The following is a 17704-nucleotide window of genomic DNA, read 5'->3' as shown; positions in this document are numbered from 1 at the left end:
GTCCGCTCATCTTGAGTGAGTTTTCATTCATCCAGTTAAATGTATCCAAAATACAGGCCTAAAAGTTGCAATAAGATTCAGCCTGATCTTCATTTAATGATAAAATCAATTGGTTGTCATCTGCATAGTTGATAAGCTTAGTCTTGTGGGACTTAATAAGGGAGATTAAAAGTTTAATATAGATATTAAATAGAATTGGTCTAAGAGAGGAGCCATGAGGGACACCACTTGGAGTCGTTCTGAAATTAGAGAGAATACGTACATATACGTAACCAGTATATACCAGAATGATGTTCCAGATGGTCAGGGTTTGGAACATGGGTTCACATGATTTGAGCATACTCACTCCTCAGGATTACCTTTTTGAAAGCAGACAAAGTTAGAAGTAACAGTGTGACCTGTGATGCAATTTCAGTATCACTAGGAAACTCTAAACGCCTTGGAATATCACCTGTTGGAATGCGTAGGTGGTTTATTGTTATGCCCATTGCCAGAACTATGATTGCGAATAAAAAAAATTAAAAAAATACTCCTCAGTTTAATCTATGCTGTTAAGAAACAGCAACTCATGTCTTTTGGTCAAATGCTTTTAAAAGAATGAATGCTTTACAAATACATTTGAAAAGATGTGGGTGCATTCTGAGTCACTGGTCTGATGAACTATTGTAGATTTTATTAATTTAGAGAGCATGAGTTTTTTGGAAATGTATTTTATACTGATCAAAGACAAATATATATTGATGTACAATTCCAAGTTACCATAATAAAAAAACAATAACAAAAAATGCGGAATACCGAACCTCATAGAGAAACCACTTCCTGGGTTGTAGCACACATTATTTGTCCCTTTGTAACTTGCCGAGATGGATCTTAGCAAAGCTTTGTACCCCACTGCAGGAAGAGAAGTAGCTTTCTGAGACGGACAGTTTCAATTTTTACTGGCCCAATCCTTCAAAGGTTTTTGGATGCAATGGAAGTGTAGTCCCAATTATACCAAGCTGAATATTCCTTTTCCAGACACCACCAGTGAAAGTGCAGGAAAATACACAAACCCATACCGGATATCCATGTCTGTAATTCTGCATGTCCTGTGCTGCTCGCATATTGCGTTGTCGAAAGGTGCCCTGCAAGAAAAAGAGAACTGATCATCAGTTTACCTCATTCGACATAACCAGAACATTGATCGACTCATCAGTAAGTAGTACGCTAGAGTACTGTAATAGTTTGAAAGTGTGTCACACAAAGAACTCTTTCTCCCATTGGATCAGGTTCCCAACTTCCCCAGCAGCACCTAATACCAACTCTCAGAACACACTCCAACCTAACTCTGCTAATCACCCTCAAGTTGTCTGGTTCCCCCCTGAAAAACAGGGCTCTTTAAAATCTGCTGATTCTTCTATCAAAGGTTATTACTATCACCAGACAACCTTTGCAACTCCATAACCTGTTACACTGAAAGTAGCAATCTTAGATCCACAAATCAAAATCTTCCAACCTTACCACAGCCTCCATGCACTTTTTCTATATTCGCCTTCGTGACAACAAATAAATATGTATGTTATTTTGCCGGACTGCTATTGTACACGTTAAATTCTTTGAAAACTGACAGGTTGGGGAAAACAGAGGTAATGTCTTAGATCATAATTTCAAAAGTTAACTCTAGAAGTACTTTACAAGAAAATGTATTTGAAATTGGAACCTTTAAGAACAATTCTAAAAATAAAAAGTCCTGAAAGAGGTGCATTTCCCCAGACAAGAGTCATAGTTCTAGCAAATAGGTCACTTTTGTACCCGGTATATACAACAACATTTAGCCTGGGTGGTTCAAATTGTATCAAACACTCCTCAACAGCTGACTTGTTTTCTGATGCATGATTCTTCTTCTCTCTTTGGCCCTTGGCACTGTCTGGGTGCTGAGGTGGAATTCTTCCAACATTAGTTTGCAATTCTCCCACTTCGAAAGCAGCCTATTTGCCTATATCAAATCATTAAAACGCTTGATAGCCTGTCACATACAAGACAATGCAAGTATATATTCCGTGTTACGAGTGCTACGTCTGAAGGAGCGCTCTTACGTCCTAACAATGAAGCATATGACTAGGATATTTCTTGTGTTGGCTGCATACAACACTTCGCAAACAAACATACACAATCTTTCCTTGACAGCCCAAGTAAGAACATTTTGGCAACTAATTGAAACAGAGAGCGAGAGAGAGAGCGCGAGAGAGAGACACACACTAACAAGCTTGGTTGACATGAGCTTTTCAACCCACATCATAAACACCTCTCGAAAACGCTGCTAAACAGAACCATCATCATTTAACATCTTGTGTTAACACCATGATCACCCCAAGCAAACAACAAGAAAAGGACCGAATGTCAATGTGAGGTTTTGCTGAATCATGTACAATTCCTGTAAACGGGGGGACACCCTTTATATGCCAGTTCCTCTTCTATAGAGACGTATGCAAGACAAATGGTCACATTGTCCATCTGAGCACTTTTCGCCCACACAAATTCAAAGACACAGCCACAGCTGTACCACACAGTACTGTCCAGGATTACTGGGAAGATGAAACTTGAAATGAACAAACAACTTAAGAGAAGGAGCTCTAGACCAACTCTTACCTCATTCATGCGCTGGGTATTTTTCTTGACGTGTGTATTTTTTCCCTGCAAATGAAGCACATAAAAAGATTTAACTGAAAGCCAGACCCTGGTGCCCGGAAGTCATCAGGCCTCTTTGCTAACCAAGATTACTGCAACAGAAATAATGGCTCAATTGGGGTCCTACACACAACCAATATGACACAAACGGCTATCTTCAAGTGAGCAAAGTGCTGTGGTACCGGTCATTTACAAAAACAATCCTATGAAGTGGTTTTGAGACACAGTCACCTTGATTTCTATTGCAGACTTATTCTCTTTCTTCAGCATCCTAAAAGAAACTAGGAAGCAATTTCAAAGATCTACACACATTATCTGGCAGTTATGCCACCTTAAATGTTGATGACCAAGTAAGCCTTGCCCGAAGGTTTGGGTCTGAGTATCTCAATGAGTGAACAAGAACTATTCATAGCTAAGGATCCTGATTAAAGAAGGGCCTCTGAGCGTGCCATGAAGTGGTGCATGTTTCCTGGCAAGGAAAAACACGATGGGTTCCAATCACTAGATAGATATTGCGGCTTGTGTTTCAATGGGTTTGTGTCTTGCTCTACGGATTCTTTCGGTCTGCCTCATGTTTTGGGTTTGTGTCTTGCTCTACGGATTCTTTCGGTCTGCCTCATGTTTTGGCATGTTCATCACACTGCCGTAGCTATGATATGTACTTCTTGTGCTCAGAGTTTGCTGCTGTAGCATTCTGTAGATTGTTTGCGGGCAACTTTTTTAGCTTCTGGTAAACTTATTTTACTTCTTTACGGCGGATGGAGCATTGAAGAAGCCACTACATTTTTGCGGTAAATGGCTTAACCAAGAGTGGCTTCAAAGGTCATGGTACATCGACTCTCATGCTAAGAGCTGTCACTCTGAATAGTGTTCCTGTAGACCACACTGGCAGGAAAACTTCATCAGAGGTACTTGCTGCCCTGCAGAAGGTCGGTGTTGAGGGGGTATCGGTCTGAGAAGGTAATGTTGGTTACAGAAACAGTGCAAGTTTGGACTACTTGGTATTTGCCTGCCAAAGTACCATCCCGCAAGAGCAGCTGGTGAAAGAGCGCTGCACATGAAGTAGGTAATATTATCCATAGAGGGTGAATAGCTTTCAACTTAGCGGAGAAAATTACCTTACGGAGCAGTGCTCTGCTGCAAAAGGTGGAGCACGTGGCAGTTGTATACAGCGCATGAGGAGTAAGCGTAATTTTAATGACAATGTCTTGTTTTCCGACTGGTTATATATTCTTGATCTTTTAAGTATGAAGGCACCAATACCTCTTAATAACACAGACACTTCCATGGCAGGAGGCGCCTTTCAAAACTTTGAGGCATAGAGGTTTTTGTGAAATGGGGCGCATTATAGGGAATTGTGGAGGTGTCATTTCACAATTTGGGACTGGGGTGTGCATGAGGTGTTTTTAAAGGCCTGATTTGCAGACGAGTCACACATGCAATCTTAGCTCTACTCTACTCATTTTATACCATTCCTGGTGAAACAGCTACACTGTTGGGAGAAATGGGATTCCATTTTAAAACTATTGGGTTTTCATTGGTCAATGCTGTGCGTTCAGAAGGGCAACATATTTTAAAATCTGTGCCTCCAGTAGTGAATGCCTACAGAATAATACTTAAAAGGATGTCTACTGTGCAGTTTCTACAAGTTTGCAAAAATCACTTTGCAAACACAGTAACCCTTAGCCACAAAAATATGTATTTTATGCACAGCAGTTGAAAAGTGCTGAAACCACAGTTTATAGTCGGACTCAGAGAAATGGCTTCACTGTGTGAATTTATAAACAGCAGACAATTTCATTAGAAAGCAATACCAATAGGATACGTTATGGACTAGCAAGCATACATCTTTGCAAGAAGCAGTAGTCATATCTGAGACAGCAGAAGAATCAGACAAGAGATGGAGAAAAACCTGAGTTGGGGAGGTGAACATAGCTGACCAGACATTGGAATGAAAACAATGATTGTTAAAGTGAGTAATGATGGTGCAACTAAAATATGGTTTGAGAGAAACTTTCATATTGCAGATTTAAATAATTGCTTTGCGGGGGGTAAGGAACTTCAAAAGCATGGAAGTGGTCTGTATTTATTTGCTTAAAACTTATCGAATTGTATAATATGTATTAATTTTTCTTTTTCTTTCATGTTGGTAATAAAGAAATTAAAAAAAAAAAAAAAAAAGGAAGTGGTCTTATGCCAGAAAATGCAGAGATCCACATGAATTAAGTGCCACTGGTAGACGCCGAGAGCGGTGATTAAGGTAAATATAAAACGCTATTTATTGGCGGTGTGCGGACAGTGGTAAAGACAGAGACTCAAACTTTAGTTTAAGGGGAATGGTGAAAGGGTTCTGTTGAATGTGGATTCAAACTGTACGCACAATGGGATTCCTAAAGTTCTGATTAAGAAAAAAATTGCCAGAAACAGTGCTTCAACCTAGTGATATTTTGTCAAGTCCTGGCATAAACGTGGACCGAAATTAACCTTAAGATCAAAGGGTAACGTATGTATCGCTTGTTAAGGCTCTGTGTTGACCGTGGAAATGTTCATCAGAAAGTGGTATTCGACATTTTATCACTGCCAGATATACATAAAATGGTCTTGCAACTTAATGGTGCAGGGTGTTTCAGAAATTGCATTTGAATTTGGCTTATCACCACATAAAAGGTCATCCTAATTTTTAAGTTAACCACCTTCAACATTATGGAGAAAGAAGGATGTACAAGTGGGCAAAGAACAGTGGTGAGGCAAGGGTTCCTGCTGGCCAAACAAGACATCACCAGATACTGAAGGTCCACAACTGCGCCTCTTTTACGGAAGTGGTGGAAGAGAATGGACAGATGTGCTTCCACTGAATTCACAATCTACAAAGTGATGAATCACCAGCATAAATAAGACAAGATATGGGGTGCATGGGTAGGACAATTCTAATTAACTGTGGCATGAAAATGCAAATAAGATTAGGAGAATAACAATTAGTCTTTTCCATGTTGGATTCTGCACTATAATGTATTTTGCATTTATGACTATATATACTTGCCACCATTTTGTTCTACACAAGTTTAGAATTGATGATGTCTTTGTACTATAAATAATAAAATATTACATAAAAATGCAGGTGACTTCTGAAGGTCAAAAGTGGGAAAACATCATATGGAAATTCTATTTTTTTACTTTGTGTAAAATAAGGAGTTCATTTAACAACGACAGAAAATGGCCAGAAGGTGAATGGACTTCAGGTAACTTCGAGCAAGTTTGTGCAAGAAAGACTGCATGCATGAGGAGCAGGAACACAGTGTAAATGAAGATACAGGTCTTGGGGAAGCAGCTTTATTAGAGATCGGATTGAGGGGGTCTGGAGTCTTGCACTGAATCGTATTGCAGATGAGCATGGTGTTGTTGATGGAGGTCTGCTACTAAGAGTGCCAGTTAGGTCCCTTGAGTATACAGTGTACGGACTTGGATTGCTAGTGGTTGAGGTGTGTGTGTGTGTGTCTTCTGTGTGTGATTTGTCATAGTGTAGGAGTTGCTATAACGTGTATTTTGTTTTTATAGGTTTAAAGGAAATTGATGATGTGTCTGTGGCAGTACTGTCGGTCTTTCTCTTCTGTCAGATAGTGTCATTTTGAATGTTCATCAGGGTGCGATAGCTATGAAGTAACATATGGTAGCCATTGTTGTCATACTGTATCATTTTAGAGACTGCCAGTTGGCAGCTGGTTAAGTTCTCGGAACCAGGTTGGTTGTGTAACTAGTCGAACATTTTTTCCTTCATTTTGGCTGTTGAAGAAGCCCACATGAGAAATCGCCCACCTGGTCCCTATTTGAGATGGCCTGCAAGTCGAGTTCAATAAGTCTGAACCCTTTTATGTCAAGTGGAGAGTTTCCTCAGAATGCCCAAACATTGCACTTTACATCATCAATTCACATGACCAAAAAGAGTTCACAAGACAAGCTCAGTCTTCAAGCTATAGGAATTTACAGCTGATCTTGCCACGGGCTCCATGGTTGAAGTCCAAATTCAGGGCGCACCTGGAATAACGCCCATGGAGCAGACGCTCAACGGACGTTAGTGGTAGGTCTTCACTTTGGAGGTGATCTGCCCCCCTTCCCAGTTTACCTCATTCTTCTTTCCTGTGATTATTAACCAGCGCCACTGAATCCAGCGGAGTAACTTCAGTAGGTAAGTGAAAGGGAAGTAAGCCCCAATCCATCTGACAACGCACTATAAACAAATAAAATGAAATGGGAACATGAAATTCAGGGTGATGCGGACATCCTCCTCATTCGCACAGCAGTGGGTTCCGCAACAGAGGGCCGCAAAGCACAGAAAACGGAAGGTAAAAGATGAACCAATTTTAAAAAAGTGTACAGTGACTGGTCTTCACAAACTTTACAAATGGGTTTCAACCAATCAATCATCTTCACAAATATGTGATGGTGATTTGGAAATGAGGACGATTGTTCCTTCGCATTTCGACTGAGTCACACTGAAGCCTCTATCTGCTGAGATTTTCAAAATGAAGTGCTCTAATTTACTACTGTTCGCTCTTCCGCAGAAGTTTGTTATATTTGAAGTCCTTCAGTAAAACCTGGGCAGTGAACGCTCGTGTGAGCGGACAAACACACTAGGGCTCTGTAAAAGCCTTATGGTGTTGAAGTGAGAGTATAGTGGACAACATTAATTCCATAGAGACGCTGAGGAGCTATATGGGAAATGTATTTAAAATATTACATAATCCTTTAGCTTACCCACTGTTTCTCTTCAAACCCCTACACTGATCCTTACATCTTGTCTTTTTGCCTTAAACGCCTATAATCAGGATTTGAGGATTCGTTTCTCAGGACATACACCCAAAAGCCAACTCCTCTCCGGGTAGATAACGAGGCCCACTAAGCAGTAAGAGATAAAATACTGGGCAGCTGCCACTAACCCCTTCCCACCCTTCTTCACCTGTGTACCTGTTTTGGAGGCCTGATAAGTGTTTAAACTGCCTTACGCTTTGAAGGGACTCCCAAACACTAGAGTTTTTGCATCTACGCTCCAACCAACCTACATTAACGGAGACAGCACTTTTCTTCTTTAAAAAGTAATCTCCAACACTCTACAAACCATTAGACCAAGAACCTAACCACACCCTTGTTTTCATCTGAAATACTCAAAAAAAGTACTCCCAATAGTTACACCTTACATCACTGCCATGGTGAAGGTCTTCTTAAACTAGGTATGTGCTTCAACTACTCTATTTAAGGTGGCAGTGAAACCCCGTGACAAGGCAGTGGTTAGACAACATCTAAAAACAGAAATTCGTTTTGGAGCTCACACATATCAGAAAACTCCATGCCACTGAAAAAGCCCTATTTAGAGTGGTGGTCATTCCCTGTGGTGTGAGATTTGTGGCTGGTAAATTTTCCAGCATATTATTATTTACGCATAGTTCACTTTCTCTCAAGATAAAAGAAAGGCTATAATGAACGGTAGAAAAAAATTGTACTGCTGGCTGAAAGCTGTCAAAGTCATATGCCGAGTGTCCCTAGGCAGCCTTGGCCAGTATTATATATGAATTACAGAGCACAACCACTTATATGTCTTGTACCTGACTTAGTAGTCAGTATCATTTTAATAGACCCAGATACGGCACAATATAAGTAAAAAATTATTTGTAAACAAGTATTGATAGCGATTTGACATAAGTTAGAAAGTCCTTGGAAGTCTTGATGTAGTTGACTCGAAGTGCAAGTTGAAAAAGCAGACAGCTGACACGTGTTTCGTCGTTTGATATGACTTTTTCAAGGCTCACTGGGTATTCCTACATCAGTAGGTGAAAATATTCTTCGGAAGACCCCGAAAGTTTTCAAAGGATCCATGGTACACTTAGGTCATTCTAGTAGCACCAACGATCCACTTGTGTATGGTGCATCCAAAAGGAAACTTTCAGGATGAGTAATAGGAGCTATGCTCCAAAGACTGTATTCTGATACGATATGAGCTTGTATTCAGTATTATTTGAGTTATAATAATTTTGACACTCGCAGTCATGTTTTTAAACGTCGAGACATCCGGTACAGTTTAACGCGTCATCTGATACGATATAAGCTTGTACTTAATCGTATTCGAATTGTAGTAAATTCAGGACTGGTGGTCGTTTTTCTAGAGGTCAAAGCATCCGGTAATGTCTAACCTGTCATCTTAATCATGTTCTACGCGTCTCGTCTCCAAAAAGTGGCGTCCTCGTCCAGTATTATGTTAGGAGCAGAAGGCAGAGTTTTAGATCTGTGGCTTAAAGAATGGTGTGCCAAAAGCTCACATGCCTGAAGCTTTGCAGTTGTGCTAGTGTCTCTAGGATTATGGGGCTGCCATTGTAGACGGTCTATATTTCTGAAACCTGTTTTCCCATTACCCATCTGCAAGTCCCTGCTGCTGTAACTCTCTCCCTCACTCCAATTCTCTCGTTCTCGCGGCACTCTGCAGGACAGAGAAGCTGAGGTTGTAGTGTGTTGAGGTTGGATCCACAAATGCTACAATGAACGATAGAGGGACATTTTGTATTTACCCCATCAGTCTGAGCACGTTAGATGCCTAGCCTCGTGCCTACAGGCTGACATTGGAGGAAAAAAACACATGTGCTGTGTAGATGGAAGTTGCCTACCTCCATGGATTCCGAGACAATTCAAATAGTATTGGATGACTCCTCACCATGGGGCTAAAATGTAGAGAAAGAAAGGTGCACTGAATTTTATTGGTTCTGTTCAAATTTTCAGTTGTACTTAAATATATACAATTGTCCAGTAACCAAGTGGTACAGCTTTAGACTATTCAAATGGCCCTTGCGACCAGTGCACCTTAAACTTCAGTGAAGCTTTGCACATCATTATGGATAAAGGATGCTCTCCTTAAGAGTCCACTTCCGCCCTTGACTTTGATGTGAGCCTACCCCCACCATGTTGAAGGGTTGCACAAAATAATTTGAAGTCTAGAATGCGCTTATTGCCCCTACCTAACCGGTTTGTTGTCTTGACTGTCTTCGTCGCGATGGTAGTGTTTGCCGAGACTATGCAATAGTGTAAGCTGTGGCTAAGCTTGTGTTTTTTGGAAATGTAAAAAACAATTCAACAAAGAGCCATTAAAAAAAATAAAATCAGTACAGAGGAACGGGCCAGGGATTCTTCATTAATGCTGCCTCTTTCTGGAGTCAGGGACAGGCTTTTAGACATACTTCACCACAGCAGAAATTGCTTTTCTGCCCCTTCTTTCAACATCATCCCTGCGAGAGAGTGTTTCCCGTTGATGTACCAAGGCTACAGCCAAGGAGGATAGATCTCCAGAAACTCTGGAGTGAACTGTTGCCCCTCTACTGGTTGCACTAAGGGCTCTTCATTTCCTATGCAATGGTAGTCAACTGCGCATAAGCCTGAGAGCCCGCCTACCCCTCAAAATCTTAGGAATCACCCGACCATGATCACTGTACTACCTACACCACTGTGTGGAGACCTCCTGTAAGCTGATCTATCCCATTTGGTGTGTTGTGTGTCCCCTTGTTTTATACGGGATATCCTATGAGGCTCCGAGCCCTCACAATAGTACCCACAAAACCTGGGGACACAAGTAGTTTGGCCGCACTGATCCCTGGTTGTCGCTCGGACTGCAGCCACGTGCCAGTGCAATCGCTGAGGTCATTGCCCAGCAGCAGCTGGGCTGTTGCAGTGATGCACCAAAGGAACCAAAAAGAGAGACTTTACTTGGATACACCTGCAAGGCACTCTGAATTTCTAATGCCCCACCAGACACCTGCGCCTAGCTTCACCAGTAGTACAAACACACAGGGCTTTAGGCTGCTTGAAAGCAGACATTCAGAACTCAGTTGCTGTCTGCTAAAAAAGAAATTCAGATTGCCTCCCTTTGGGTGAAAACCATTTTACTTGTAAATTACCAACGTTTCCTTAACTTTTGACACCATATGAAATAAAAGTCTTATCCTTTCCAAAAGCAAATTTGGCATTCAAAATACCGTGAGTTATTCTGGAGTTGATTGTATAAGAGTTCAAAATTTGCATGGACATCCAAGAATCCAACTTGACTGTTCGTCCTAGCTAACCCCCAAGAGTGATATGCCAAGCAGCACTGGCACAGCCACTAATTATGGGCCCAATTCATATTTTCTTTGGCATTTTTAACACTCAAAGTTGGCTGACACTGCATGAAAAGGCACGCAGCCCCACGGGCAGACATCTTTAATTTTTTTTTATAATATTTTTACAAAAAGAATTTAAAAAATAACCTCTTTACAAGTGTGTAAGGGCAACCATCTTGGAATTGTTTTTTTTTTTTATTTACTGAATATTAAATAGTAAAAATAGGACACATTAGTCCACCCATCCCTTGTAGGGAAGGAGATTACTTTTTAAGCTGATGTGCATATCGTGCGTGGATAAAAATATGTCACTCCGTGAGGGAACCATAGGAAGAAGTGGGCCGACCCACTGTCACATGCAGTATGTTGTGGTGGGCAGAAGAACCACGTACATGGCACTATAACAGACCAATTAATGAAATGGGCATAGTAAAAGCTCTTGTATGTATATATCTTTAATCTTCGAAGGATTGTTTTGCAAGAAAAAGAGGTCTTCGCTAATGTCAGACATAAAAAGGAGGATATTTGCACTTCACTGCTCTCTGTAGCAGCACCCACTAACAGCAGGTACAGACATAGCAAGCGGTAGTTACAACAAAGATTGCCCAATTCATCAGTCTCCCATTTCATGTAAAAATGGCCTTACACTATCTTCGAGCAGCATAAGGTCAAAGCAAGGAACCAAAATTACACAGCTTTCTTAGGCCACTCATAGTACACAAGAGACCCACGCATGGGCACCAATGGTTCAGCGTAGAACTCAAAGGGCATTAATACAGCACTCAAGAGACGCCCACAAAGCCACCGAGAGACACCTACACACCCATATGTAGCCTCAACAGACCTTCACTGCCCCAAATCTAGAAATATTTGCTCCCATGCCAATATTGGCATTATTTTTCTTATCTGAGAAATTTTGATCTCTACAAAAATAAACCAATTACATGACTTACCTGACTTTCAAATACTTTAAATATGTATTTTCTAAAACTAAATCCACATGTACAGTCAGTCAGAATAACTTTATTTCGCCAACACAATGTAGGCATAAAATGTATACTACATATAAAAAAATTAAACATTTCAGAGCATTACAACACAGTTAAAATACTAGCAAAATTAAAAAGCTATTACTTTTTTTTTTTAATTCATAGTTATTTACACAATAATAAGTTCATTTCATTTAAAGGTATAACATTTTAGCCGATTATAGATATCTTTTTTAGTGCCGATAATAAGAAAGACGCTAAAGAAAAACAAATGAAAGGATCAGGTAGTAGCTGGAGATGGTAGAGGGCTACACAACACTGGTTAAAAATCATTTTACGCTTAATAGGAATAATAAAACGTGTCCTTTCATCATGATAACATTTACAAAAAAACAAGAAATGCATATCATCCTGTGCAGATCGATTATCACAGGTACAGGGTAGGAGTTCGGAAACAACATAGACATTACGGGGAGAACCCAACATTAGCGGAATGTAATTTAGGCGAAACCTCACCAGAATGTACCTATGTTGCAGATTAGTAACGAAGGATAGATATGTTACGTTTGGATTCATTAAGTTTATACTAGGGCCGGCCAAGTAGGATTTAACTGTTGGCAGATTAATGTTTTTAGTCTCCCTTCTTATCTGTCGGTTAGAAAGTAGTCGGGTTTTCAAATCAATTTTGGATATAGAACTACAGGTGGCAGGATCCAAAAAAAGGTAATGTAGTCCAGCCGCCTTCAATGTTGATTCAACATAAGTTAGCCAAATAATATTACCCGCTCCATCTAGTTTCAAAACATCTTTGATAATGTCTCTTGTCAAAGCAAGGGTCTCCTTTCGCCATATTGAGTGCCACATTAGAATCAGGGCCATTGCAATTATATCAGTAATATAAGGGGTCCTCAATTTCATGTGTCACTTCTAATTGGCACATGACTTTGGTAGCGAGAGGACCCTTTTCAAGAAATGATCTTCAATAATCTGCAATTTTGTACGGTCTTTCATGCCTTAAACAGCTGCCCCATAAGTGGCGATAGATACAGTCTTGGCTTGATACACTGTTTTTATTAAGTCTATTGGTTTTAAACCAGTTTTTTTTAGGTCTCGCCTACGCAGTGCGCATGCACTGCATAGGAGACCTTCAGCCGCCATGCAGCTCTTTTTCAAAGCACATACTCGTGCTTGTGGCGGCATACAGCTTGCGGGAGTGCGCAGCAGCGCGCCACAAGCACGAGTATGTGCTTTGAAAAAGAGCTGAATGCATGCACACACACGCGATCGCTTTTACTTTCGCAGCCAATGCTTGTTTGTTTAGCCTCAGCTTGCTCTCCGCCCCTACACCACTTCCCGCCCATTGATGTCTTTCAGGTTTGTTTTGCGGCCGCCGGGCAGCGCTTGTTTACCATAGCGTCTGGTATATGACTTTTTAGATTATAGCGCTTTGACTTCAACAAAACGGGGCACTATATACTCTGGTATGTAAATTTTTAGATATCTTGCGCTTACACTTTAGCAAACCGCAGCGCTACACACTACTGTGTGTGACTTCATAAATCCCCATGGCACTTTATATTTACCAAATCGTGGCGCTTCATTCACCCTATGGGACTTTTTATATCTTCACGCCACATTCACTTTTGCAACACTGGATATTATTTCAAGTTCATTCATGGTCGACTACTGCCTGGTGATATCTGCCTCACCTACCTATATACAACGCCCTTTAACCCTACAATCATTAGTGCTATAGCATATACCAGTATATTCATATACAATTGCTGCCATACCACGTACGAAAAGCCGATATAAGCCACATCTAACCAGTCGTTTTGTTTGCTTATGCAATGTTTTAGAGGCAGCAATATCAATGGTGTGTGTTTGTGTGTGCGTAATTCTATGGAACATGTGTGCATGAGCGACAAAAAAATGCTAAACAGCAAGGAAGCTTGTGTGTACTCATCGCAATGTTTACGAGGCGGGAGGATGTTGTTTTGCGCCGTGGCAATAGAAGCTAGGATAGTTGATATCTGTGCTTTTGCCAATAGAGCAATGAAAAAAATATCATATTCCTTGGTGTTAAAAAACTTCAAACGCTCGTCCCAACGCTGTATTCAGTGGTGTGTGACTTCTAAAAATACATGGCGCTATCACTTTAACAAGACGCAGTACTTATTCTCTAATATATCACTGCTTACATCTTTTAGCACTTTTACTTTAACAAATTTCGGTGCTATTTTCTCAGAGGGTACCTTCTTAAATATCCATGGCGCTTACACTTTAACACTTCTTAGTCCGCTATATGACTTTCTACACATTCGCAGCGCTTTCCCTGTAAACACCAGCCATCGTTTCAAGTTAAATCACGGTCGAGTTTTGCCTAATGCTTTATCCCACAGCTACCTATATACAGCGCCTTTTAACACCAGTCATGCTAGCGTAATAGCATTATTGGTATATGCAAATACAATACCTGCCATACCAGGCAAAGGAAACAAATACGGGCTACATCTCTCCACTCGTTTCCCTTCTGCTTCTGCAATATTTTAAAGGCCGCAATCGGCAAAGGTGTGTATTTGTGTATGCGTGATATCTTATGGAACATGTGTGCGTGCGCGACAAAGAATCGCTAAACAGCAGGATAGCTTCTGTGTACCTATTGCAATGTTTTAGAGTCTCTGGTTTGTTCTTTCCCACCCAGCCAATACGCTGGGGATAGATCATGGCTGTGCTTCTTATTAATACAGCGCTGACATAATTACCATGCTTTCTAGTCGTTGCGGCGCTTCATACGCCGCTATATGACTTTTCCAATTTATTGTCTGATGTATAACTTCTTAATTATCCTTGGCGTTATAAGTTTACCAAACGCTGTGCTACATTCCCGGTATGTGACTTATCCCGTCTTCATGGCACTTATCTTTAACAAACCGCTGCACTTTATTCTCTGGTATGGGGCTTTTTGAATCTCCATGCTGCTTTCACGTTAGCAAATGGCAGCACTTCCATTAGTGGTATGTGACTTGTTGCATCTTCACCGGCTTTCCCTTTAACAACACCAGGCAGCAAAATAAGGGACAAAACAAGCCTTGACACTAACCTATCGCTCCGCATCATTGTATCAGGGCTGTGCCTATGCCAATGTAACACTTAAATAAAACATGCTTCCTTGGCATTGAAATCTTTAGGAAGCTCGACGCGACGCTGCATTCACCGTTATGTAACTACTTCAATTTACACAGCGCTTTCACATTAACAAAACGCCCCACATTATTATCTAGTATATGACTTCACAAATTACTTAGGCTTTCACTTTTACAAAATGAAGCACATTTTCTCTGGTACATCACTTCTTACACCTCCGTGTCGATTTCACTTTAACAAACCACAACGCTACACTTTCCGGTGTGGGCCTTTTAAGATCTCCATAGCGCTATCACGTTAACAAACCGCAGCGCTTCATACTCCAGTATCTGACTTTTTACATCTTCACGACGCTTTCGCTTTCACTTTAACAACGTCAGCCATTATTTCAAGTTAATTCATGGTCGAGTACTGCCTGGTGATAATTGCCTCAACTACCTATATACAACGCCCTTTAACACTGTAATTATTAGTGTTATAGTATATGCCAGTATATACATATGCAATCGCTGCCATACCACGTACAAACAAGCATTGGCATAGCCAATAGGTCTCGCCTTTGGGACCTTATAAGTGTTTAGCCATGCAGTTGATGTTGTTGCACCAAGGATATTGTGCTGTATAACTAAATACTTATAAGGTCCCAAAAGCTAGACCTATTGGCTATGCCAATGCTTGTTATAAACTTACTTAAGGCCCCAATGTTTTTTCATGTACAGAGAACAAGGAAATGAAAACAAGAAATCCAATTTTAGATTTAAAAAGATATACTTCACACACTCTTCTCACCTGTTAAGGCAGGCTAAGGGAGGTGAATTTAAACTGGCCTACCTACCCATGAGGGGTCTGGCATTAACTTTGCGCCAGGACACCACACTTTGTATGGGGAAAAAGCCACAATTGTAATCAAGCAGGGAAGATGTTCCGCATTTGAATACATTTAACTTTGCAGGTGGCAAGCAACTCTTCTAGAGACTGAACCACGCGATGCATTTCATACTCTGCATTTTATGGCGATGTTTGCAAAATAGGTCACTCCTTTCAACCTCAACAAGCTACATTGGTGTATATCTGATCCATCTCTCCCTCAACACTTCTCGACGACCCTAAGTGTGTAAAGCAGTTTCCAAGGCAAGAATAAAAAAAAATAACAATCTCTCCCTCTTGTAGATATCGATGTGTGTGTGCCATGTGACCTTCCGATAAAAACTGCAGTGCCTGTACAAGTGAAGAAATATCACGTGTGCCACTTGGAAAAGATAGAAACACGGCCACAGCTAGGCATGCATCGATCACTCGCTATGCTAGGCTGGGCATCACGTTTGAGTGCATAACCCCTTCCACGGAACGCTGGATCGTGGGCATTTTTCTTTGAGGGGAAAAAGTGACTGCCAAAAACACCTTTGACTGCCCCTCACACTTACAGTTTGTACGACATCCCTCGCCGTCTCCCCTGGGTAAGACCACACTCAAATCAGGATCCAGTCTGTCTAATTGCCAGTGTCTCTCCTCTCCAATTCCACCGAGTACCAGCCATGCTAAGAACTCTCTGCTCGCTCCTTTCTGAGATCTCCCTTCCTCTGCCTTCTGTTTCTTTCTACCCCCTCCCCAACAGGGCGCTTACATCAACCCCGCCTGTCAAACATTCATCCGATCTTCTCCCCCCCTAGGAATGTCACCCACAGTTCTCCGCTCCTCTCCTACCCACCTGTCAGCCCCTCAATTGTCCTCTCTCTTCTGTGACCCCCCCCCCGCCATCCTCACAGCCCCGCTCGGCCAGATCTCATGCCACCCTCACCCCCCTACCATCCCCTAATATCGTCTGCTGCCACAAGTCCCTCTCCCCACCCACTCTGAGAGACCCCAAACAATCTCTCGGCCAGAAGCACCGCCACTCAGTCCCACTCCAAGACACCCCAATCCCCCTCCACTCCTCCTGCAGCCCCTCTCACCTGGCTCTTCGGCCTCTCCTCGGGCCGTTCATCTTCCTCCTCCTCCTCCTCTCCCTCGCCCTCCCAGGTGGAATCATATCTGCAGTGCCAGTGCTTCTCGCCGTGCATGCTCTCGGGAGGGAGGGCACACCACCGCCGGGGAGGTACGGGCAGACGGGAACTTGGAGGGGGATCGCGGGGGCCTACGTGAGCCAGGGGCGCGGTGTGAAGGCCCCAAACTGTACCGGAGCTGTGACTGACTGGGGAGGGAAGGGAGGCAGAGATGCGGACTCCGGAAACGAAACCGAAACAGCGAGGGGCGGGCCCTCGCGAGGATGCGGAGTGGGGAGGGAGGGGTACCGGAGACGAGGAAGCAGCTGTAGGCGGGAGGGGCCGAGGGCGGGCCTGCCTCCGAGTCCGGCGTTGCTATAGTTTCTGCCAGCGATTGTCTTATCCCTCAGCGGGGAGCTAGGTCTGGGCCTGGAGGAGACGTAGAAGCAATCTATTGCATTGTTCGGTGATATAGCGCTTACTAGGCTCTGTAAGCGTCGGGGCACTAGGCCCCCAGGCAGTTAGAATAAACACCCAAATACCATGGTGTTATACTCTGGAACTGGCCCAGTGGCAAGTGCGCCCGGCCCCTTTTATATGCAGGGTCCCCTGACTGGTGACACTTGTGATGGATGGGTGTGAGGTGAGTGTGGAAGCCAGCCCTCAAGCAGTGGCTGGTGTAAGTAAACACAGTATTTTAGAAACACTAGACCGTGACCAGCTGGTCACTACATCCCTCCCAAACTTTATTAACAAGCATCTACAATGCAATAGGTCTTGCATTTAT

General features: G+C 42.2%; 1 protein-coding gene across 2 annotated transcripts in view; it reads right to left on the bottom strand.

Moving 5' to 3' along the window:
* Positions 1-17226, bottom strand: part of OGFR (opioid growth factor receptor) — a 107521-nt gene extending 90295 nt beyond the window's left edge. The window contains exons 1-4 of one of the 2 annotated variants that reach the window (XM_085619725.1): positions 16888-17226; positions 6788-6892; positions 2629-2673; positions 1059-1124 (exon numbers count right to left, since the gene is read on the bottom strand). In XM_085619725.1, the coding sequence (XP_085475851.1) occupies positions 1059-1124; positions 2629-2673; positions 6788-6892; positions 16888-16995 (324 nt within the window). In that variant the 5' untranslated portion in view covers positions 16996-17226. The remainder of the gene's footprint in view (positions 1-1058; positions 1125-2628; positions 2674-6787; positions 6893-16887) is intronic. The other variant, XM_085619724.1, reaches the window with a different exon arrangement.
* Positions 17227-17704: the final 478 nt, after the last annotated feature.

Source organism: Triturus cristatus, chromosome 7 (assembly GCF_964204655.1).
Source record: "Triturus cristatus chromosome 7, aTriCri1.1, whole genome shotgun sequence".
NCBI lineage: Eukaryota > Metazoa > Chordata > Amphibia > Caudata > Salamandridae > Triturus > Triturus cristatus.
Note: the sequence above shows the minus strand (reverse complement) of the source record. Positions and strands in the feature narration are given on the sequence as shown.